Source organism: Maniola hyperantus, chromosome 26 (assembly GCF_902806685.2).
Source record: "Maniola hyperantus chromosome 26, iAphHyp1.2, whole genome shotgun sequence".
Taxonomy (NCBI): Eukaryota; Metazoa; Arthropoda; class Insecta; order Lepidoptera; family Nymphalidae; genus Maniola; species Maniola hyperantus.
Window position 1 is genome coordinate 2,027,050 of NC_048561.1, and position 25,864 is coordinate 2,052,913.

A 25,864-nucleotide genomic window follows, 5' to 3' on the forward strand; every position below is an offset into this window, starting at 1 on the left:
ATTTTGTAGTTTTTCTTTGTACTTAAAATGTCATTGACCCTTTTTTAGTTAAATTCGCACTACATTTTTAATTTTTAATCGCACTCTTGTTTCTTGATGGAAAAACAGTAACCATTCTTATTAACCAATCGTTGCTAGTGTGTTCAAGCCTTATTATAACACCCTCTATGGTTCTCATTATTATTGGTTTTTTGATCTCTATACCTAGTCGTTGGGCTTCTTCCGTTTCTATTAAGGGGAATTACGCATCTTCGTCCACGTAGTTGGCACCGACCAGAAATAAAAGTTGGCAAAATCCATCAGGTCGTTCTTGCCTCTTATGTTCGTTTATTGATGTAAGTACTAAGTCATGTATTCACGATTTTTCATATAGTTTAACACATCATAAAAATGTAAATACGTATACCTACCTTCCTAACTAGATTTTTAGGTAACTTGGTAACGCTATAGGACAAACAAAAGTAGATTAAAGTGCTAGACAGACAGAACGCGGCGGCAGAACGCTTATAATGATATTATGAGATGGTGATGATAAAAGAACTCCTAGCTTATGTTCTCGGCTTCTTCTAAGACCGGGGCGCGATTGAAACGCTTTACCTAATTTTTAGTCGACGTAAAATGTACACTTTATGTCGAGTGTCGACTAAACACTTTAACATGATCGACTCCTATTCGGAAAGTTCAAGATTTGATCCCGGGCAACTCTAATTTCCTACGTGAGGGTACCTGCATGTCTGAGAGTTATAACATTCTCAAAGTTCACATTGTTTAAGTCAAGTAGGTACTTGGCTAGCGTGGTAAACAATGGCCTAAGCCCTTCTCATGTGTGATCTGGATACTCGTGCTCTGTAGTGGGCCAACGATGGGTTTAGATGATGATGATATATTTATACTTCTAGGGCTCACGCATAGAGATGGTAATCATTCATCTAAGGGCTCACGGCTCACGTATCACATGTCATCGTCACGCGTCACTGCAGTTGCGCGTTGCATCTTTCCAAGGCTTTAATCTCGTTCTCAAGGCTTTTGTAGCCGTAGCCTCACAGGTTTAGCTACCTATTATGTTTTTAAACAGAGCTAAATATGACGTAGCTATGTCGAAATTACAGACAGACACTTTAATTTTATTTATTAGTATAGATATACCTAGATAATATTATAAAATGTGAAAGTGTTTGTTTGTTGTTTTGTCCTTCAATTACATAACAGCAGATTGTGAATTTTGCATCGTAATATTTTATCCCAGAACACATTTGTGTTACTATTTATCCCGGAAAATCAAAGAGTAACCATGATAGTTAAATACATAAATCCACGCGGATGAAATCGCATTCATAATAGTCAAGTCATAGTCATAGTCAGTCATAGATTTCACTTTTGTGAAAATTTATAATTTTGCTTTTTAAAATTTATAATTTTAACAATTTTTGTAAGTATGTTTATGTTAGTTTGTACTCGTAGTTTAATTAGTGTAATTGGCTTTATGGCCATTCTAATTAAATAATATATAAATAATAATAATAATAATAATAATAATAGTTACCTACTTTAATTTTTGTTGTTCTTGTTATTTTAATTTCTGTTGTTTCTGTTACGTTATATTCTGTTGTTTATTTTATTTTATTTTTTGTTGTTCCTGTTATTTGATTTTCTGTTACTTTACTTTAATTTTTTTTGTTGCTTCTGTTATTTTATTGTTTGTTGTTTTTTTTTAAAATATGATAAAAATGAGAAAAATAAATAAATGAGCGAATAATAATAATATAGTGCATAATAGTCGCAGACTATCCATGGGCCGGGCACATAGTTCGTACAACTGATAGACGTTGGGGTCCCAAGGTGCTAGAATGGCGACCTCGCACCGGAAGACGCAGCGTTGGAAGACACCCTACTATAGGTGGATGGACGACATCAGACGATTCGCAGGGAGCTGCTGGATCCAAGCGGCGCAAGACCATGGCGTATGGAAGTCCTTACAAGAGACCTATGTCAAGCAGTGGACGTCTATTGGTTGATGATGATGATGATGATGATAGTCCGCGACAGGTTGAGATGGCAATCGGGGTATGAGGCCCCGCACACCCATACGTCACCCGCACTCGCCCGCACTGGCTTAGCGCGGAGGCTGTGCGGGGCGTTCCCTCCCCGATTGCTATCTCGACCTGTCACGATCTATATCTATATAAAAAAATATGTTTTTTATCAGCTTGTAGGATGGAGCCCCTAGCAAAAGGCCTAGTGCTCGGACTGGGTGTGGCCATAGCCCTAGTAGCCGTTGCGGTGGACTGGTGGCAGCATCGGAACATACCGCAGCAGCAAAACGTTTATGGACAACGCGCACCACACAGACATAACCATTAGTTTACTATATTAGGTAAGATTATTATTATTAATATACATCCCGAAAATTGCTATTGCGCTGGAACCATGTCTCATTAACATCGAAATGATGTCATTTTGACGTCAGCTGAAATAAAAATATACCATCAGCTCGAAACTTCAGTCTAGTGCTGACGGATTAGCAATTTGCGTGACTTATAAGGTAGGTCCAATTTCGAGAAAGAGGTCAGCCACCGAGTCCAACTCGGCTCACAGCGTTCGAGAAGCTTTGAGATATCTTCTAGTCCAAAATTCCTCAGTGCTTGAAGATCAAAGTCTTCGAACAGTGCGTATTGCCAGTGATGACATGATCCGAGACATGGTGGACTATGGGCCTTATAAAAAGCTCAGAGTCACTCAGCGGGCGATGGAGAGAGCTATGTGCGGAGTTTCTCTACGTGATCAATGAGGAAATGAGGAGATCCGTAGGAGAACTAGAGTAACCGACATAGCTCAACGGGTTGCGAAGCTGAAGTGGCAATGGGCAGGGCACATAGTTAAAAAACCAGTAGATGTTTGGGTTTCAAGGTGGTTATCAATTGCATTATCTAAATATATAAAACAAAAAGTTGACTAACTAACTGACTGACTGACTGAATGACTGATCTATCAACGCACAGCTCAAATTACTGGATGGATCGGGCTGAAATTAGGCACGCAGCTAGCTATTATGTCCGTCGCCCGTTAAGACATCCGCTAAGACAGGATTTTTGAAAATTCAACCCCTACGGGGGTGAAATAGGGGTTAGAAATTTGTGTAGTTGTGTTGTGTTTTTACCCCTTTAAGGGTTTTGAATTGGGGTTGAAAATAGCTAAAAAAATCGGTCATTTTGTAAAAGTTAACGATATATTGCAAATAAAACATCTGACTGACGCTATAGGTCAACAAACGTTGTGTAAGTAGGCGATCCGTGTTTTGCACGCCATACATTGCAGGGTTGAAAAATACTAAATCACTAAAACTACACACGCCCCGCACACCTCCCTCGCAAACCCGGTGCGGGTGACGTGAGGGGTGTCCCGATATCACGATTGCCATCTCGACCTGTCAGGTACTATATGTAGGTCATATGTAGGTATGTCATACAAGTTTTTTTTTTTTTTAAAGAATATTAGCCATGTTAAATGACTAATATTCCCCTTTCCCCTCCAACTAAGCGTAAAGCTTGTGCTAGGAGTAGGTACGACAATAGTGCAACGGGCGGGGTTTGAACCGTCGACCTTTCGGTTTTCAGTCCACTCCTTTACCTGTTGAGCTATTGAGGCTCCTCAGTGAGGCTCCAGTTTCATTTCTAAGCCATCGTTTTGAGGTTTGATAAACGTCTTTGGGGATATAAGTCCCACAAATTGCTAAGGCGCGTGGCCGCCATTTTAGTGACGTACGCACTAGACTGAAGTTTCGACCTGATGGTATATTTTTATTTCGGCTGACGTCATTTCAATGTTTAGAGCCTCAATAGCTCAACCGGTAAAGGAGTGGACTGAAAACCGAAAGGTCGACGGTTCAAACCCCGCCCGTTGCACTATTGTTGTACCTACTCCTAGCACAAGCCTGACGCTTAGTTGGAGGGGAAAGGGGAATATTAGTCATTTAACGTGGCTAATATTCTTAATAAAAAAATGTTAATGAGACATGGTTCATTCAGCGCAATAGCAATTTGCGGGACTTATACTAATTTATGCATTTTGTTACAGGAATAAGGACTATATAGCACAATCTCATGAAGCAATATGAAGCAAATAATTTTTAGGGTTATTTTAACGGATAAGTAGTGCGTACACGTAAAAATGCCTGACTGAACCTGCGCAGTGGGTGATTTATCGATCTATTCAGTAGTATGCAGTATGAAGTGAGGTACGCGACGACAATGGCATTTATGTGGTCGCGCGTTGGTTCATCAATCAACCTTTCTCGTCATACGCAATATAAACGTCACCAGAGTGAACTAGAGTGAGTGAACTCTCGGTTTCATCCTGAATTATCGATTTGTCAAATATTAAAAAATTAAAACTTTTGACAATACAAACTTTCACATCATCACTTTCCATCAGATGTGATTGTGGTCAAGCGTTTGCCTATAATGAATTAAAAAAAAAGTGTTATGCTTAGATACAGGTCATTAACAATTTTTAATTTTTAACATTTATTTCGCTCCATTTATTAAATTATTAAATTATTTACTATATATATTTATATACTCAAGTTATTAAATGCTAATTATATTAATAAAATATTATTTCCATTACAACCTGTTTTTTGGACTTACCTGTAACTGTTCTGTTGACTGTTGAAATGCAACTGTGCTCTGTATTCTTAATTTCTAACCTTACAGCCGTACTCAGAGTCGCTTAATCGTTACTTAAGTTTAGTTTAAACGAGACAGAACGAGAACGAGAGAATCTCTCACGCATTTGCGACCAACTCAAAATTATGTGTCAAATTTTGCGAGGAGATGTTAATGCTCCAGAACTTCATGACCAACTGTGTCGCATACGTGTCCCTGAATCCAACAGTAATCTTCGTCCACGAAAAAATAAACTTTTCGTGGTCCCACATCATCGCACTGTTGCTAGATCTATGTCACCTATACCCCGTTCATTAGCATCATTCAACGCGCTTTTGGACAATAATGCTCAATGGGACCCATTTAATGATGGGTCTATAATACTGGTTCGGGAGTTACTGAAGTACGCTGAGAGCATTGCATGAATATGTCATTCAATGTTCTCAGCGTACATATTCAAAATTCTTTGATCTTTTATCGTTTTGTATTTTATGTCTTTTCTTGTACCTTTATTTGTATTTAAATTTATTATTAATCATCTAGTTAGTGTAAGTGGAACTGCCGTTCTAATTAGATATAAAATAAATAAATAAAATAAATAAATCTGTCTCGTTTTAACTCAATCTTAAGTAACGATTAGCGACTCTTGAGTGCGGCCTTAAGTCTTTGTTTCTAACCATGAACAGTTAGGAAATCTGAAGTAAGGCCAGCCCAATGCCGGCCCCATATATCGCAAAGGCGCTTGCAGCGAAACAATCAACTTTTTCAAAAATCAACAACAAACAAACAAACAAACAGTTTCCTTTAAAAGTTGCCAGTTGCTACATATAGCCCGGTTTACGGTTGCCGCAATTTTTCCGGGTGGCCGTCCGAATATTTCTATGCAAAAATAAAACACGACATTTGATAATAATAATAATTAACTTTATTTATTTATAATAGGTAATAATAATTATACAAAAATGTCCAAAATGGCCCACAATCCATACAAAATATACATAATATATAATACAACCGAAGCAACACAATAATAATTGTCCGTATAAAATAATAAAAATAACATTATTAAATAGCGCTATTGCGAAAATTTTGAGAAAAGGCTCGCCATATTTGCTCTTTGTGTCAACTGTCAATGTCAAAAGTACAGGCGGTTGTTTGACAGCTACAATGTCACGATCGCAATCATCTCTGATTGGTTAATGCTCGCTCACTATTGGCTACAATGCATTGTTGCAACAAAAATCGCACAAATTCAGCCAATCAGAACAATTGAGATTGTAATAATGATTGATGCAGGTTTAAGACAATCGCCCTACAGCTGCCCGATTGCGGGAGGAAGACAGCTATATTGTCACGATCGCAATCACCTCGCTCACTATTGGCTACAATGCATTGTTGCAACAAGAATCGCACAAATTCAGCCAATCACAACAATTGAGATTGTAATAATGATTGATGCAGGTTTTAGGCAATCGCCCTACTGTTTACCGCACTTTTGACAAACAATATGACAAGCCCTTTCTCAAAATGTACGCACTATATCTCCTATCAACAACATACAAATACAACGACGATTCTGATGTCTTTCTTTAAATTAAACTGTTAGTTTAATGGTTATATCAGATGTTAGTGATAACACAGTGTCAGTGTCAGTGTTATTAATTATCTAGTTAGTGTAAGTGGCACTGCCGTTCTAATAAGATATAAAATAAAGAAAATAAATAAATAAACACCGAAAACTGACGACACGTGACGCATGGAGTAAAACGAGTAAATGTAACTTCTCACGCGCCATTTTAACTTTGTATCAAATTTCATGTCAAAAGTGCGATTTTAGTGCTTATTTTAAAGGTGAACGACACATATATACAGATATGCAACTAGCGTGGGACCCCTCAGTCCCTCTCGCTCAAGATTCTACACTTCACGTTGTTTGTCAAGATCTCACGTACAAATACATCTTGACAAACAAAACGGGCCAAGTGCGAGTCAGGCTCGCGCAATGAGGGTTCCGTACTACAGTCTTATTTTTTCGACATTTTGCACGATAATTCAAAAACTATGATGCATAAAAATAAATAAAAATCTGTTTTAGAATGTACAGGTGAAGACCTTTCATATGATATCCCACTTGATATAGTCACTCACTTCGAAAGTTGAAAATACTAATTATTAGTTCATGACCACAATTTTTTTTTTGTGTGATCTAACCCTAAATTCACGGTTTTCAGATTTTTCCCCAAATGCCAGCTATAAGATCTACCTACCTGCCAAATTTCATGATACTAGGTCAACGGGAAGTACCCTGTAGGTTTCTTGACAGACAGACGGACGGACGGACAGACAGACAGACAGACAAATAAGGGTTCCGTTTTTCCTTTTGAGGTACAGAACCCTTAAAAAAGTGGCAACGGTGATAAAGCCAGAAAATTGACATTTTGTCACGTTCTAATAAGAGCCTTAATGCATTTAGTTGTCTCGCTTTAACAGTAAAAGTCACATTAGGGCTACTTCCAAAGGTATTTGTATTTGACATGACAGTTGACCTATAGAGTTAAATAACGCTTGAGAAGTCATTTTTTACGGATTCCAGTAACCCTACCGCGGTTGTTTGACAGCTACAATGTCACGATCGCAATCATCTCTGATTGGTTAATGCTCGCTCACTATTGGCCACAATGCATTGTTGCAACAAGAATCGCACAAATTCAGCCAATCAGAACAATTGAGATTGTAATAATGATTGATGCAGGTTTTAGACAATCGCCCTACAGTTACCAACCTGAGTCAACGTTGCTTAACCAATCAAACTCTATGACATTTTGTAGATTGGTTCTAAGAACTAATAACTTTTCTGTGGTTTTCCGGATTTCCGTTAAAATAATCAGTTTCAAAATGTATATAGTACGTCTCAAGAATTTACATACAAATATTTAAACCTGTGTAATTTTAAAACTGATTATTTTCACAGAAAACTGGCAAACTACAGAGTGAGATATTAGTTGCAACATGTGTATAAAATTATATCGAGTTACAGTACGCGCCAGAAAGTAATGTACATCGACCTTTAGAAAGCGATAGCAGATTTGTAGAGCATTGTCTCTGTCGTTGAGACCGACAAATAGGTATGAGTGACAGAGACAACTCTCTACAAAGCCGAAATGTCATTCTTAAGTAGGGCTGCCATAATTGCTAAAAAGACGACCGGGACATCCAAGGACTAAAATCGTACTTTTGACATGACAGTAGTTGACACACCAAATATGGCGAGACCTTTCTCAAAATGTATGCATTATACCCTCGATTACGTCACACGTGTCATCACATGTCTTGCAACACGTCACAACGCAGTGCCGCAGAATCTTCGTCGCGTATAAAGCTACCATCACACACACTGTCGCGTGGAACGCTACGTTTCTCTATAAATAACGCCTACAACAAAAATAAACTTTGTGCCTAGTTTGGTATGTGACGCCACATTTTTTTCCGGTCACTCAAACCCAACAAAAAACCATGTTAAGTAATTTTTTTTTTTTTAGACACAAGTTAGCCCTTGACTGCAATCTCACCTGGTGGTAAGTGATGATGCAGTCTAAGATGATAGCGGGCTAACCTGGAAGGGGTATGGCAGTTTTTATTAAACCCATACCCCTTTGGTATCTACACGGCATTGTACCGGAACGCTAAATCGCTTAGCGGCACGGCTTTGCCGGTAGGGTGGTAACTAGCCACGGCCGAAGCCTCCCACCAGACCAGACCAGAAATTTAAAAATTATAAAATTCCAAACCCCTGCCAGGAATCGAACCCGGGACCTCCCACTATTAAGACCACAGCGCTCACCACTGCGCCAGGGAGGTCATCATCTCAAATATAGTCTCAAACATGGAATATAGTCTTGGACTGTGGTAATAAAATGACGTGATTTTTTGTACAGCGATAGTTCATGGGGCTAGAATTTACTATTAAAGAGAATAATTTAAAAAATCATGATTTTAAACGGAAGGTGATTAATGACGTCACAATCCATGAACGACAAATATTTTTAAATTTTTTAACATAAAAAATATTTTCCCGCATTCATTTTCTCTTTAATAATGAATTCTAGCCCCATAAAATACCGCTATAAGTCACGCCATTTTATTACTACATATATTTTTGGTTGGTTGGTCTAAAAAGTTACTTTATCATCATCATTATCACCATGATCAACCCATTACCGGCTCACTACAGAGCACGGGTCTCCTCCCAGCGTGAGAGGGGTTTTGAGCATAGTCGCTGGCCATGTGCGGTTGGCAGACTTCACACACCTTTGAGAACATTATGGAGAACTCTCAGGCATGCAGGTTTCCTCACGATGTTTTCCTTCACCGTTAAAGCAAGTGATATTTAATTATTTAAAACGCCCATAACTCCGATTATTGTATATTATTAAAAAAAAAAATGTGACGTCACCATTTGAACCACAGAATTTTATGTAAGACAATAGAAATGGTAACTGTTGCAGTTAACACCAAGGCAAAGTGTCATTTATTTTCCCAATTTTGCCAATTTATCCCGACAGGTGGCGCATAAGCGAACCGTCCATAGAGGAAGTATCATCTGTGGAACCGGCCGTACTGATCTTCTATGATTACAAATTCTGTGATTCTTAATTAATTTCTATAAAGAACGGGGCTTAAAATAAATAATCCATTCCCCCTTAAAAACACCCCCTTTCTCTCTGGGACCGTCGGTTGATGACGCCGAAAAAAAAACTAACTCGCGAAACTAGTCGGGCTAACGTCGACTAAACACATGAGTACAGCCGGGTGTAAGATTTGTATAACATGCCAAAAAAATTACAATTTCTTTTTTTTTAAATTTTTACATTATTGAGAATTGGGTATTTGCCTACTTTTGAATTTGACAAATATTATTACTTTATTATAAACTAGGATAAAAATGATGACGTACGCTGAAAAAAATATTAAAATCCAACAAAGATTTACAAAGTTACAGGCATTTTAATTTTGGAGTGGGAGAGTATTCTATCCCTTTCTCGCAAAACGAAAATTTGTATGAAACCGCACGAAGCTACTATGCATACTATGCATTAGTAAGGTGTGACGTCAAAATGCTATATCGCTATCTCTGTCTAATCAGAAATAATTAAATGCTTATAACTTTTTTGTTATTTGATCGATTTAATTAGTTTTTTCAGTTTACGTCATTTTTTTATTCTAGTTAATAAAGTAATAAAAAAATTGGAGTCAAATACCCAATTACCCTTTTACGTTTGTATGAAGGAAGCACCATCCTGATCCCTCTAACATTGCTTTTGTATTGTAGTGTCATTTAAGTGACGTAATTAATGGACGGTCCCCTATATCACGTCATATAACAGTAAAACATATAACTAAATATACAAAAAGTAGCGTCAATGCAAACTGGTAAAACGTAATGCCTTTGTTCACATAGCTAGTCCCATTTGGCACAATTATTATCATTACTAGCTGATGCCCGCGACTTCGTCCGCGTGGATTTACTTTTTCAAAATCCCTCGGGAACTCTTTGATGTTTCGGGATAAAAGTAACCTATGTCCAGTGGCGTGCACAGTGTTTGAAGCCAGGGTAGGCATTAGTTAGGTAGGAACCTGTTTACTGGCAGGTCATAATGAAAAATATGCATTGAGCTATTGCAACTGGGGTAAGCAGTGCATTTATGCCTCTATGACCTGCACGCCACTGCCTATGTCACTCTCCAGGTCTCAAACTGTACCCATGCAAAAAATCACGTTTGCTCCGTTGCGACGTGATTGAAGGACAAACCATCAAATCAACAAACTAACAAACAAACACACTTTTGCATTTATAATAAGGGTGCTGATGGAAAGCTGACTGACTTTGGGTTCAGTTTCAGTTCACTGACACCACATTTTATCTACATTGCATCCGTGAGAAGCGCGGGCCTCAGCTGGCCTGGTCAGCTGGAAAGTGTGTTTGTTTGTTGGTTTGTCCTTCAATCACGTCACAACGGAGCAACGGATCGACGTGATTTCTTGCATGGGTATAGATCAAGACCTGGAGAGTGACATAGACTACTTATTATCCCGGAAAATCGAAGAGTTCTCACGGGATTAAAAAAAAAAACTTAAATTCCACGCAGACGAAGTCGCGGGCATTAGATAGTAAATAATGAAGTGGGCAGACCAATTATGTCAAAAGGTACTCGCTATATACAAAAAAGACAATAGTGTGCGGAAAACGCAGCATTATCTGTCTGCGGTGCTGGGCTCGGGCGGCGCCCCGGGCGCTGTGGGCGGCGGCTTCTCCGGCTTGTGGTTCGCGCTGTCGTAGTGGAGGAGGCAGCCTACCGCGCCGAAGTAACTGCACAAAACAATAAAACAATATAATGGCACTGATTCTGAGCACAACCTAATTTTAGAGTATTCGCATGCTCTTCTTACTAATGTAATATGAAAAGGACAGACACAGTTTGACAGTTCTAAATTTAATTTTTAGATGGTAAAACCCGTGATTTTAGCACGCACTCGTGAGTGAAGCTATTGTTTAAATTTGTATTGTGCACTAAAATTTAGAGTCTTTAAATGTGAAAGTCATGTTCCGTTCCTTTTTTAGCATTAGTAAAAAGAAAAGGATGCAGATACTCTAAATTTAGTTTAGAGAGAGACTAGAGAATCGGGGCGAAGTAATAAAAACTATATATTGTATATACAGAATTGGGCACGTTTGGAACCCTCGTAGCTTCAGTTTTTAAGTTCACTTAAAAATTATCACTCACTATGGGGCCGATTCTCTTGTACACAATCTCTGAACTAAACTATATTAACAGGTCTAAATCTAGTGCTATCCTTTTCCGCCAAGCAATATAGCACTGCTGAAGGAGTCCCCTCGCTGTGACATATTTGCTGACACATGGGCTGACCTCATGGGTCAGATCTTGCACTTTTGTGAAAATGTATAATTTTAACAATTTTTGTAAGTATGTTTATGTTAGTTTGTACTCGTAGTTTAATTAGTGTAATGGCCTTTATGGCCGTTCTAATTAAATAATAATAAAAATAATAATAATAATATTATGAAAGGGATAACAACAGATTTAGACGTGCCATTTTAGTTTAGTTTAGAGATAGTGTGGCTAATTCTGAGCACAACCTAATTTTAGAGTATTCGCATGCTCTTTTTACTAATGTAATATGAAAAGGACAGACACAGTTTGACAGTTTTAAATTTAATTTTTAGATGGTAAAACTCGTGATTTTAGCACGCACTCGCGAACCTACTGTTTAAATTTGTATGGTGCACTAAAATTTAGAGTCTTTAAATGTGAAAGTCATGTTCCGTTCCTTTTTTAACATTAGTAAAAAGAAAAGGATGCAGATAATCTAAATTTAGTTTAGAGAGAGACTAGAGAATCGGGGCCTATGTACAACGGAATTATCCACTATATCATCTTACAAATGCAACAACCGACCATCAAAAAGTGTAATTTATTACCTATTTGAATAAATTATTTGATTTTCAATGTGATCTTACCCCTCGTGCTCCAAGAACAGCGCTTTGAGAGCCCCGCGGGACCAGTAGGACATGGCGTAGGACAGCAGCTTCATGGACAGTGGGTTCACGCGCAGGAAGTTGCCGCAGAACACCACCTGAGGAAACATATTTATCTATCTATATGACGGCAGCGCCATCTTTGGTTGTAAACAAATTACTCATTTAAAATTACGTAATCGTCCCCACCGTCGTTGAGACTATAAAATCGGACGCGCAGTGTGTCACGATTATTATTCGTTTGGCTCCGGCCAGAGGCGGTCCTCAATAGACACGGGGTGTCATGCTGTAGTTTTCATTATTGTTGTTGTAGGTAACCTAATGTGGTTTCAGTTGGTTGAGGTAGGTTAGTTAGTTGGTTGGTCTGGGACCGGTATGGGGATGGAGGAGCCGGTGTAGGTAGGGATCTAGGTAGTGTTACTTAGGGTTGTCTAGTCATAGGAGACGTTGTTGTCATGACTCATAATAAATGAGGGTAGTCTGTGTTGTTTCTCGTAGTGCGAGAATATTGCAAGTGCGCCCACGAAGGCTCGGTTAATCTAATATGTTGTTATCCTGACTTATCCGTGTCAATCATCATCATCATCCTCATCGTCATGAAAGCAGGCAGGCCTATTCCCGACATATATATATATATATATATAATGTCGGGGAAAATAATGCATACGAAATACGACGTCTTGTTTCATTAGAATTTATTTGGATAGCAACACAGAGTAAACTAACCAAGGTAATTTCAATTATATGATAACTTAGCACCTAGAATTTAGGTGGTTCAATAAAATTAAAAATTAAAACACTAAAAAATGCGCTCGCTTCGCTCGTCTTGTCTCACCCGCTCTAGCCGCTCGTTGGACGCACACAGCCGCGCGATGGAGCCGATATTGTTGGTTATTGTCACTAATGTGGCCCGCGCGAGGTCTTCCCGGGATACTTTGGCCCGACGCTCCGCGGAACACATATGGCCGAAACTGAGAACAAAAACACAATATTGGTACTGATTCTGAGCACAACCCTATTTAAGAGTATTCGCATACTCTTCTTACAAATGTTATATGAAAAGGACGGACGCAGTTTGACGGTTTTAAATTTAATTTTTAGATGTAAAACCCGTGATTTTAGCGCACAGTCGCGAGCCTACTGTTTGAATTTGTATCGTGCACTAAAATTTAGAGTCTTTAAATGTAAAGTTCATGTTCTGTCCCTTTTTAGCATTGTTAAAAAGAAAAGGATGCAGATATACTCTAAATATAGTTTAGAGAAAGACAACGGAATCGGTGCCATTATTACAGTGCGACAAAGCTATGTTGGCGCGTGGCAAAAATCGGAACTAACGTTGCCGTCAAGTGTCCCCTTTGTTCTTGTTTGAATATTCTAAGCCTTTGTTCTCCAACAGCGCCCCCCTGTCAATGTCATTCAAGTGCCAAGAGACCCTTGTTGCACTGTATTTGTAGTTATGTCACTTTGTGAAAATTTCACCGCCCTACCTATTACAGTTCACAAGGTACAGCCCGCTGACAGACAGACAAACAAAAGACGATAAAAAGGACGAACCAATAGCGAAAGACTAGGGTCCCATTGGCACGTCCTTCGGGTACGGAACCCCTTAGAGGTCCCGCAGCAGTTTATTGACATTGGTGTAGCGCTATAGCCTCTTTGTAAGCAAGCAATTGGGCTGGTTAAGCAACAATGACCCCATTGAAAATTGGATGGGTGACCGAACCATTGAAACGCTTGTAAAGGTCAAGTAGAGTTTTCATAAGTCAGAAACGGGGATGGATGGACCAAAAAAAATACACTTATCTTGATGTAAGTACACAAAAAGTACCAGGCAAACATAAATGCAAAGGTATCTCACCTGCTCGCCACCAAGTCCCCCCTCAGGCCGAACCTCTCGTAGTCCCCCCCATAGATGTCCCGCACTAGTTTATCGACGGTGGTATTGTCCCCCGCCGCCGCTAACGCTATAGCCTCTTTGTAAGCGATTGGGCTGGTTAAGCAACAACCCCATTGAAAATTGGATGGGTGACCGAACCATTGAAACGCTTGTAAAGGTCAAGTAGCGTTTTCATAAGTCAGAAACGAGATGGGTGATCAAAATTATCTTGAAATATGTACACAAAAAGTACCAGGCAATCATAAATGCAAAGGTATCTCACCTGCTAGCCACCAAGTCCCCCCTTAGGCCGAACCTCTCGTAGTCCCCCCCATAGATGTCCCGCACTAGTTTATCGACGGTGGTATTGTCCCCCGCCGCCGCTAACGCTATAGCCTCTTCGAAACTGCTGCAGCCCGCCAGAAGACAGCACAGCCCTAGGAATGTACCACCGCCAAGACTGAAAAAAAAAAAACCAAGATGTAGGGTTTGTAGAGTCAGGGCTTAAGTAGAGTTATTTGTTATTTACCGTTATAAGTGTGGTACAGTCAAGAGAACTTATGAGCTTACCTAAAGCACTTTAAGTGTTTTCTGACCCTTTCTGACTCATGGATGCTTCGAGAAAGCTCGATTTTGCCTCTAAGCTCTTTTAAAATATGCAATCCTAGTATACTTGCCTCTAAAATCGTTTTTTATGCAGTTTTAGTACGTTCTATAATAAAAATGAAGGTTCCCTGACGTAGGCTGGAGGATGCTGCCTAGTGCAACTAGTTTTTGCATAGCTCTTTTATGCAATCCTAGTACACATGCGTTACAAAATAACAATAAAAACCAATTTTAAAAGGATTTTTTCTCAGCCAATAATTAGAATAGAATAAATGCCGTTCTTACCGAGAAGAACCAGCGAGAAACTCGGCGGTTGCTCTTTTCAAGTGATTTCAATTTACAATATTATTATACCATACTGTACAAGCAATTGCAGCCCCGTGCATTGCTGGAGCGAGTCAATTCCAAGCTTTCTTATCATTTACATTTATTCTTCCACTGTATAATATGCATTTTTTAAGAGCACACTTTTAATTGATTTTTTAAACTTGTGTATTATTTTTTACTAGCTTATGCTCGCGACTTCGTCCGCGTGGACTACAAAATTTCAAACCCCTATTTCACCCCCTTAGGAGTTGAATTTTCAAATATCCTTTCTTAGCGGATGCCTACGTCATAATAGCTATCTGCATTCCAAATTTCAGCCCGATCCGTCCAGTAGTTTGAGCTGTGCGTTGATAGATCAGTCAGTCAGTCAGTCAGTCAGTCAGTCAGTCACCTTTTCCTTTTATATATATAGATAATTGTTTTTCAAAATGCACTCGAATATACCAAAAAAATATGTACGGAAACCATTAAGTTTTATTAACTCACTAGCTTATGCTCGCGACTTCGTCCGCGTGGACTACACAAATTTCAAACCCCTATTTCACCCAGTTAGGGGTTGAATTTTCAAAAATCCTTTCTTAGCGGATGCCTACGTCATAATAGCTATCTAAATGCAAAATTTCAGCCCGATCCGTCCAGTAGTTTTAGCTTGATAGATCAGTGAGTCAGTCAGTCATTCAGTCAGTCAGTCACCTTTTCTTTTTATATATTTAGATACTACTTAGCTTATGCCCGCGACGTCGTCCGCGTGGACTAAGTACACAAAATTTCAAGGGTACCCCTATTTTACCTCCTTAGAGGTTGAATTTTCAATAATCCTTTCTTAGCGAATGTAATGAATGCAAAATTTCAGCCTGATCCGTCCAGTGGTTTGAGCTGTGCGTTGATAGATCAGTCAGTCAGTCAGTCACTCGGTCAGTCAGGATTCGGATTTTCCTCACCTCGTACCACTAACTCTGTAGTAGTCATTGGGAGCGTTGACCACCAGCATGGAAACCCCACTGCCGATGTTGACCAGCAGGAACGGGTAAGGGTTCGAGAAGTCGAAGGGTTTTCTGACGTATTGGCTCAGGGAGGCTTCTAGGTAGGGCGGCTGAAAGAGATGGCAATACACGTTTTTAGTATGAGCAAGCGAGATGTCAGTAAGTAACACTTAGTATCATCATCATCATCATCATCATCAGCCTGTGGACGTCCACTGTTGGACATAGGCCTTCCCTAAAGAGCGCCACCACACCCGGTCCTCAGCCTTCCTCATCCAGCCACTTCCCGCCAGCCTCTTTATATCGTCGGTCCATCGTGCTGGAGGGCGTCCCACACTACGCTTGCTTAAACGCGGTCTCCACTCAAGGACTTTCCGGCTCCAACGGCCATCGCCTCTACGACAGGCGTGACCTGCCCATTGCCACTTCAGCTTGCTAATAGTTTGGGCTATGTCAGTGACCTTGGTTCTCCTGCGGATCTCCTCATTTCGGATCTTGTCCCTCAAGGAAACTCCTAACATAGCCCTCTCCATAGCTCGCTGAGCGACTTTGGATTTGTGGACAAGGCCGTTTGTTAGTGTCCACGTTTCAGCACCATACCGGCATTCCAGTGTGTTCTTCCCGTCCTCACCTATGGTGCTGAAACGACGCTTATTAAATAGTTGTTCTTGAAGTTAATCGCAAGACGCGTCGCAATAGCATTTTTTAGGCGTCAGCGGGGCGCACATCAGCCCGCGCGCTGCGTCCAGCATTCGCCATCTGCATTAGTGCGAGTGTAACATCCGTACACAGTACACGAGCGCGTGGAACAATACCTGCACGAGCTCGCATTTGCATCGTAGGTCAGACGCGACTATTTAACTGCCAAGAAATATACCAGTTTGGTTACATCGACAAGGATGATAGATTTCGAGTACTGAAGTGTATAACCTCACAGTAAAATGGAATTTATTGTGCTGGTTTTAAAGTGGTTTATTCAGTGCTGTCAATTTTTACTCACCGTGTCTTGACTGGTAATAGACTCTGGGGGTGCCCAGTAGTAGCACTCCTGGGGGTTCATGGAATCTACGAACAGCACGCCAGCTATAAGCGCGTCGAGCTCGTCCAGCTTCGACAGGTTCATGTTCACTTCCTGGTGACAACAGAAATATCTTGTATTTTTTTTATAGAGATAGCGAGCAGGCAGGTCATCTGATGTTAAGTGATTACCGCCATCTATGAACATTTGCAGCAATAGAGGAACCGCCGATGCGTTGCCGGCCTTTCAGGAATTTGTTGGTCCGCCCCTTGAATAAGCCCATGTTGTAATCTAGTGGGATGGGAGTTGGTTCCAGTTTGCATGTGCGTGGAAAGAAGGATCTGGCACAGCGGACGGTCTAAGTGCACCAGACACCCAGGTGGTGAGGGTGAAATTCCTTACGGTGGCGCGCGGTGCGGTTGTAGAAAAATGAGGGTGGAATGAGGCCAAAAAGCTCTTCAGAGCACTCCCCATTATAAAGGCCATTGTATAACTTAAGGACTCCTGGTACATCAAGATCAACCCATGGCCGGCTAACTGCAGAGCACGGGTCTCCTCGGTTTGGCCATTGTCTACTACGCTGGCCAAGTGCGGATTGGCAGACTTCACACACCTTTCAGAACATCCTATTAAGGACAGCATATATAGCTATTAAAGTACTAGGAACACAGCAAGAAGGGAGATCACAATACGTAGTGAAATAAACCTGTCGCATCCATAAGTACCAGGGCATAATAAAACAAAAGAGCTGTATGTTTGTTCTTTCTCTGTATTACCTTAGTAAAGTCGACTTCAAACTTGTACGCACAATTAAGATCTTCTTTCTCTTTATTGCCTGCATAATGAGGGCTTGTTCTTTTTCGGTCTTACCTTAATAAAGTCGACTTCAAACTTGTACGCGCCGCCGCCTGTCGCGTATATTGTGTTAACTAGAGTCGCCATGCCCTTGGATCGAGCCAATTGCAGAAATGCGCCCACTTCGCTCGTGGGGAAACGAATGAAATGTAGGGTGCCGCGTCTCCCTCGAATTGTTACATTTTCCATCTGAAAAGAGGTAGTTTTCCGATTAAAAACCGGTGAAGTGCGAGTTGAAGAATTTACGATATATTGCAAATAAAACATTTATTTATTTATTTTTATTATTCATGTACCAAAAATTGTAGTTACAAAGTAATAATAAATTAAGTTACATCGGAAATGCTTATCTCTAAACAGAGATTTCTTCCAGCTTCCCATTCAAGGTTGTGAGTGAGGCGTATCAAGAAGTGGAATAGGTCTACGGTACTAGAATCTAATAAACTACATAAATATCTTATAATATATACATAAATATATATATTAAACATGGTTTACGAACGATGCGTAGGAAGGCCACTCGGAGTCAATGCCACGTCGTAGGCGGGGCATTGAACCGAGTTTTGCACGCTATACAATGCGGGTTTGAAAAAATACTAAATCAATAAAACCACAAAATGAGGCAAACTGTGGAATCAACTCCCTTCGGCGGTGTTCCCTTTAGATTACACCATGGGGTTATTCAAGGGGCGGACCAACAAATTCCTGAAAGGCCGGCAACGCATCGGCGATTCCTCTGGTGCTGCAAATGTTCATGGGCGGCGGTAATCACTTAACATCAGGTGACCCGCCTGCTCGTTTGCTCGCCATTTTTATTAAAAAAAAGCCTAGGCACTAGAAACACATGAAACTGGAGGAGATCACAATATGTAGTCCATAAGTACCAGGGCACCGTAAAGCAAAAGAGTTATCTGTAAATGTACATCCCGTCTCCCAGTCTTCCCATACGCGGAGTTCCTCGTGAGATACCTCCGTATGTTCTTCAGATCTCGGTCTCTTTGTCTAGCTAGAAGTACACTATTTTGCTCAGTGTACTAAAGATTTCCAAACTACTCTACCAGACCAAAACTAGTGCTGTCCTTTTCACAATATTGCCCATAGAAAAGGACAGCGAGACTTGTTGAGGTTGGTGTACAAACGAATAAGCCTAAGTACTAGAAACACAGCAAACTGGAGATCACAATATGTAGTCCATAAGTATAAGTCCCGCAAATTGCTATTGCGCTGGAACCATGTCTCATTAACATCGAAATGACGTCATTTTGACGTCAGCCGAAATAAAAATATACTTAGAAACTTCAGTCTAGTGTGACGTCACTAAAATGGCGGATAAGCTCACTAGCAATTTGCGGGACATACCAGGGCATAATAAATCAAAGAAGTTACCTGTAAATGTACATCCCGTCTCCCAGTCTTCCCGTACGCGGAGTTCCTCGTGAGATACCTCCGTATGTTCTTCAGTATCTCTGTCTCTTTGTCTAGCTCCCTGCGGTTGGTCTCCCGAGGCTCGAAGTACACCAGCTTGGTCAGTGTACCACCGATGTCCATGCCGAACCACGGCATCGCTGGAAAGGTGTTAAGAACTATTGAATTCATCATCATCATCAGCCTGTGGACGCCACTGTTGGACATAGGCCTTCCCTAAAGAGCGCCACCACACCTTGTCCTCAGCCTTCCTCATCCAGCCACTTCCCGCCAGCCTCTTTATATCGTCGGTGCATTGAATTGATAAGAACTATTTGAGACATGGTCGCTAACTATGGGCCTCATAAGAAAGCTCAGAGTCACTCAGCGGGCGATGGAGAGAGCTATGTGCGGAGTTTCTCTACGTGATCAATGAAGAAATGAGGAGATCCGTAGGAGAACTAGAGTAACCGACATAGCTCAACGGGTTGCGAAGCTGAAGTGGCAATGGACAAGGCACATAGTTCGTACAAACGATAGACGTTGGGGTCCCAAGGTGCTGGAATGGCGACCTCGCACCGGAAGACGGACAACATCAGACGAGTTGCAGGAAGCCGCTGGATGGCGGCGGCGCAAGACCGTGGCGTGTGGAAGTCCCTACAAGAGACCTATGGCCAGCAGTGGACGTCTATCGGTTGATGATGATGATGATTCAATCAAGGTTTTCTTACAATTCCTAAGCTTAGAAAAATATTTCCTAGCTTTAATTATTGCTCGCGACTTCTTTCAACATGGATTTAGTTCTAAAAATCCCGTGGGAACTTTTTGAATTTCCGGGATAAAAAGTATACCCATGCAAAAATCATATCGATCCATTTTTCCAATGATTGAAGGACAAACCAACAAACACACTTTCGCATCTATAATATGGGCAGTGATTTATGTGGTCATCATCATTAACCCATCGCCGGCTCAAAAGATTTTGGCCATAGTCTACCACGCTGGATTGGCAGACTTCAAACGCCTTTGAGAACATTATGGAGAACTCTCAGGCATGCAGGTTTCCTCACGATGTTCTCCGTCACCGTTAAAGCAAGTGATATTTATTTACTTAAACATATAAGTATAATTATTGTAGCAGGAAGTAAAAAATACATTCTTTTTACCTTATAGGTTGAAATTAGTTTGCAGATTTTTAAATCATGCGCATCAGAAATAATTACTAACAAACAGAAAAAAACTAAACACACGAAGATTTGCGAGCTTTTTGCCTACACGCAAAACATAATTTTATTTATAGATTTCGCATACAATTCAAACACCTTTTTTAGTAGATTTACACTAAAAAATTATCATCCTTTTTATAGAATTACATGACTTAACGTTAGTCTCATAAAAATAACACTTTATTAATAACTTTGTTACATAATATTATTAATAATTCAAACACCTAACAAGAGCTATTCGCGAAGAGGTGCGACTAAGTAAAGGATAACCGATTCAACTAAATTATGTTTCCTTTAGAAATCCAATGACGTGCTATTTAGGGTTCCGTACCCGTACCCCTTGTACGGAACCGTAAAAAGCACGTCAGGGGTTGGGATCTCAAGGAATGGCGACCTAGCACCGGAAGACGCAGCGTTGGAAGACCCCCCACTAGGTGGACAGACATCAGACGAGTCGCAGGGAGCCGCTGGATGGCGGCGGCTCAAGACCGTGGCGTGTGGAAGTCCCTACAAGAGACCTATGTCCAGCAGTTGACGTCTATCGGTTGATGATGATGATGACCCATAGGGTAAAAACGGGCCCTATTACTAAGACTCCGTTGTCCATCCGTCCGTCTGTCTGTCTGTCAGTGGGCTATATCTCGTGAACCGTAATAGGTAGAGTCGAATTTTTTACAGAATGTGTAATTCTATTGCCGCTATAAAAACAAATAATAAAAATTTCAAAATGACTGCCATGAAAATTAAAAATAAATAAAAAGTCTTTTATTTTTTTCCCAAATTTCAGCCCGATTCCATAGTTTGAGCTGTGCGTTGATAGATCAGTTAGTCAGTCAGTCACCTTTTCCTTTTATATAATACTAGATGATGCCCGCGACTTCGTACGCGTGGATTTAGGTTTTTAAAAATCCTGTAGGAACTCTTAATTTTTCCAGGATAAAAAGTAGCCATGTCCTTCCCCGGGTTGCAAGCTACCTCTGTACCAAATTTCGTCAAAATCGGTTGAACGGTTGAGGCGTGAAAAGCTAGCAGACAGACAGACACACTTTCGCATTTATAATATTAGTATGGATTTAGATTTAAAAGTGTTATTTCTTGTACGATGGTACGGAACACTTCGTGTGCGAGTCCGAGTTGCACTTAACGGATTTGATTATCGATATGTAGTGACGCAAGCGTGACGTACCTACTACGATTTATTTTCCTTACTTGAATCTAAGTTAAATAGATGCACGGGTCAAAGAATAACAAAAGACCGGCCAAGTGCGAGTCGGACTCGCGCACCGAGGGTTCCGTGCTACAGTCGTATTTTTTTGACATTTTGCACGTTTAATCAACAACTTAGAGCCTCAATAGCTCAACGGGTACAGGAGTGGACTGAAAACCGAAAGGTCAACGGTTCAAACTCCGCCCGTTGCACTATTGTCGTACCTACTCCTAGCACAAGCTTGACACTTAGTTGGAGAGGAAAGGGGAATATTAGTCATTTAACATGGCTAATATTCTTATTAAAAAAACTATTATGCATAATCTAAGTATATAAAAGGAAAGGGTGACTGACTGACTGACTGATCTATCAACGCACAGCTCAAACTACTGGGCGGATCGGGCTGAAATTTGGCAAGAAGATAGCTATTATGACGTAGGCATCCGCTAAGAAAGGATTTTTGAAAATTCAACCTCTAAGGGGGTGAAATAGGGGTTTGAAATTAGTGTAGTCCATGCGGACGAAGTCGCGAGCATAAGCTAGTTATGCATAAAAATGTGTTTTAGAAAAAGCCCTTTCACTTGGTAAATAAATAAATAAAAATCTTTTTTATTCGAATAAACTTTTACAAGTACTTTCAAATAGTCGGATGCATCTACCACTGGTTCGGAATGCCTTTCCTACCGAGAAGAACCAGCAAGAAACTCTGCGGTTGCTCTTGTCGGAAAGTATATTGATCTTATTTGAAAGTTGAAAATACTAATTCTTTGTTCATGAACACATTTTAATTTTTTAAGGGTTCCGTACCAAAAAAACCCTATTAAAAAAAAGAAACCCTTATACTTCGTTGTCTGTCTGTCAAGAAACCTACAGGGTACTTCCCGTTAACCTAGACGCCTCACTTGCCGCACCCGCCTGTCTTGCACCGCCGCCGGCGCCGTCATTCAGCGGCTCCCTGCGACTCGTTTGACATTCGAGCTTATATAAATTTGTGTTAATTAAAAGTTTTGCTTTCAATATACATACGTGGTGCATTATTGTCTGGCGGCGCAGGCGGCTTTGGTTCCGCCATTTTGATTTTCTCCATGTTCAGAGGTGGTGCTGTGTAAGGAGACCGTCTCGCTTTCTTCAGTTGGCTGCTTTTTGGGAGAGAAAGAGATGCATGAAATCCATACTTCCATACTACCATACTCATTCCATACACACTTTGGCATTTATAATTTTAGTACGGATTAATTTTCTCTTCAAATAAAGTACTAGACTGAGCGAAGCGAGTCTACTTGAGTGAAATTGCACTTCCGTCTGTCCGTCTGTCACAGCCTTAAAACTTCTGAATTACTGAACGTTAATGGGTATTTGACTATTATAAACTAGAATAAAAATAATGGCGTAAACTGAAAAACTAATTAAATCGATCAAATAACAAAAAAGTTATAAGCATTTAAACATTTCTGATTAGACAGAGATAGCGACACAGCAGTTTGACGTCACACTGTAGAGGTGCAACCTCTACCGTTACTTGGCTGGCAGCTATTAGGAAAACTTCGCAGCTGCCACACAACAATATTCAAATTTGGAACGCAGCGGAGAATCCTCCTGGTCACGCACGTTACAAGATTCCACATTCCCTATCATCCGCTCGTCACGTCAACATCTTCTAGCATTGTATTATATAAAGCTCGCGAGCCCGTCTGTATTGTACATAACATATCAATTGTAAAGTGTAAAATAAACATCACTATATGTAGCTGGTTCTCCATTACATCAACCCTTCAGCTACATAATTGGTGACCCATCATTGAGGAACACATCAGCCACATTGGGTACCTGCGTCTACGGTCGAGCCTGCACACTGCTCCCGTACATCTCCAGCGTGCAAGCAACTCAACGCAACAAGCAACGACGTGCGACCACATTAGCTGCACCCTCTGAACGCGAAAGCTACGAGTTACGACTGCGACTCGACATGGACGCCACAGATGGTGTCCCTCGTGGACGCAATCCAGTTAACTCGACGCGGCACGCTACGCAACCTACCCTGTCCTACATCGCTGACCACAACACAACCTCCTGAACCCGACGCGAGGTTCATACGTGCATGCCTTGTGAGTACATATCCAAGGCGCCCTGAGGAGGGATCCAGGTTTTATAAGGACATTATTTCTTCTGTGCTGAAAAACAATTTCTAACAATAATATTTGTGACATTGCATTTTGTTTTGTGAAAATTATTTTTGAGTGACGTATTTTTGTAATTTTCAAATTCAGTGAAAAAGAACATTAACATTCCATGAACAATATAGACAATAAGTGACGTCTCATCATTTCATTTTAAAAAGGGAATTTTTTATAGACGTTTTACTTTTTTAGAACAATTTTATTTAGTTATATTGTCATGTCATAATTGCCATTGTATTTTGTAAAATTTTCCTGTCATAACAATTTAAATTTCAGCAATTTATAAAGAAACAGTATTACACGTATGAAGAGGACTAATCTCTCCGTTCCATGGTTCCATTCACAACAAACCCCTACGGACCATGCCACAATTCGTAAGGTTTTCAGCAAAGCTTCCTCCGTGCATTGCGGATCATCTTTTATTTCAAAGTGAAGCAGCTTTTGTGGAGTGCTGTATAGCCTCCGCACACATGTTCCTGTAGTACACTGGGCAGCCTAAGACACGATGTCACTCGTTCGTAAGTCCTTCGACCTTTTCACTTTTCCAGGTTCACTGAGTTTATCGCGCTCAGAACCTCTCTTCAGGTCTGTGTGGACGCGAGTTTGCCAAGGTTCGACGTGAAGAAGATTTGCTCATCATGCGTCTCCTCCGTCATCAACCTTTTTGCACTCCGAACGCTTCATTTATTGTAATTATTTTTTTTCCGTGTCACTTAGGCATACAGGTCCACTGCTTATTTCTCTGGTCTTAAGTACTGCCTCCCAGTCATTGTGTACACAATGACCTGAGGTATTACACCATTACCAGATACTGCTACAGAAGACTCAACATTGAGGCAACTTTCAATCCTATTTGCCTTCTCATTTTTATCAATACATGTTCTAGTTTTAGGGTTCTTTTCCTTCATTCTTATGTATATAATACTTGCCTTACTTAATATTTCTTTTTTTTCTGTTTCTCACTCCGTAGAGGTGCAACCTCTACCGTTACTTGGCTGGCAGCTATTAGGAAAACTTCGCAGCTGCCACACAACAATATTCAAATTTGGAACGCAGCGGAGAATCCTCCTGGTCACGCACGTTACAAGATTCCACATTCCCTATCATCCGCTCGTCACGTCAACATCTTCTAGCATTGTATTATATAAAGCTCGCGAGCCCGTCTGTATTGTACATAACATATCAATTGTAAAGTGTAAAATAAACATCACTATATGTAGCTGGTTCTCCATTACATCAACCCTTCAGCTACAACACCTTACTAATGCCATAGTAGCTTCGTGCGGTTTCATACTCGTTTTGCGAGAAAGGGATAGAATACCCTCCCACTCCAAAATTAAAATGCCTGTAACTTTGTAAATTATTGTTGGATTTTAATATTTTTTTCAGTGTACGTCATTATTTTTATTCTAGTTTATAATAAAGTAATAATATATATCAAATTCAAAAGTAGGAAAATATCCAATTAACATAATACGTAAGCCTTGGATAACCTTCAGCCGAATATTGCATTTAAAAAAAGCTTTATTTCAGGGGGGCTCCCATACGATATGGGGGGGGCTTTGAAATGGAGACTGAATTCACGCTATATGTCGAAAACGGCTACATATTAGAAACTGAAACTTGTGTATAATTTCAGTTATATCTTGTATTTGAACAACAAATACTAAAATTAGATAAATATTGTAAAGAAACGAAATTATTTCCTTTTTAATGGGTATCAGTATTTTTAACACAACTTTACTATAATGTTTAATAGATGGCGCTGTTAACATTATAAAATTATCGAGAATTATATGGGATACCGCGAGGTCTTAGTTCAGGGCGAACCACTTTTTTTTTAAAGAATATTAGCCATGCTAATCATGAATAATATTACCGTTTCCCCTCCAACTAAGCATAAAGCTTGTGCTAGGAGTGGGTATACGACAATAGAGCAACGGGTGGGGTTTGAACTGCCGACCTT

The 25,864-nt window shown here is 40.3% G+C and overlaps 1 protein-coding gene and 1 long non-coding RNA gene across 5 annotated transcripts in view; one reads left to right on the forward strand and one right to left on the reverse strand.

Annotated features, from left to right (window-relative positions):
• Positions 1 to 25,864, reverse strand: part of fbl (pantothenate kinase 3 fbl) — an 83,862-nt gene that overhangs the window by 39,710 nt on the left and 18,288 nt on the right. For 2 of the 4 annotated variants that reach the window (XM_034982260.2, XM_034982261.2), the window contains 9 exons: positions 22,748 to 22,857; positions 19,271 to 19,449; positions 17,900 to 18,073; positions 17,012 to 17,143; positions 15,970 to 16,121; positions 14,379 to 14,555; positions 13,055 to 13,190; positions 12,202 to 12,317; positions 8,722 to 11,031 (listed from right to left, as the gene is read on the reverse strand). In XM_034982260.2, coding sequence (XP_034838151.1) covers positions 10,917 to 11,031; positions 12,202 to 12,317; positions 13,055 to 13,190; positions 14,379 to 14,555; positions 15,970 to 16,121; positions 17,012 to 17,143; positions 17,900 to 18,073; positions 19,271 to 19,449; positions 22,748 to 22,857 — 1,291 coding nt within the window. In that variant the 3' untranslated portion in view covers positions 8,722 to 10,916. Of the gene's footprint in view, positions 1 to 8,721; positions 11,032 to 12,201; positions 12,318 to 13,054; positions 13,191 to 14,378; positions 14,556 to 15,969; positions 16,122 to 17,011; positions 17,144 to 17,899; positions 18,074 to 19,270; positions 19,450 to 22,747; positions 22,861 to 25,864 lie in introns of all 4 variants that reach the window. The other 2 variants (XM_034982257.2, XM_034982258.2) reach the window with 1 other exon arrangement.
• Positions 177 to 4,622, forward strand: LOC138404197 (uncharacterized). The gene is made up of 3 exons (XR_011238215.1): positions 177 to 335; positions 2,207 to 2,374; positions 4,075 to 4,622. It is a non-coding gene; the product is annotated as an uncharacterized lncRNA (long non-coding RNA).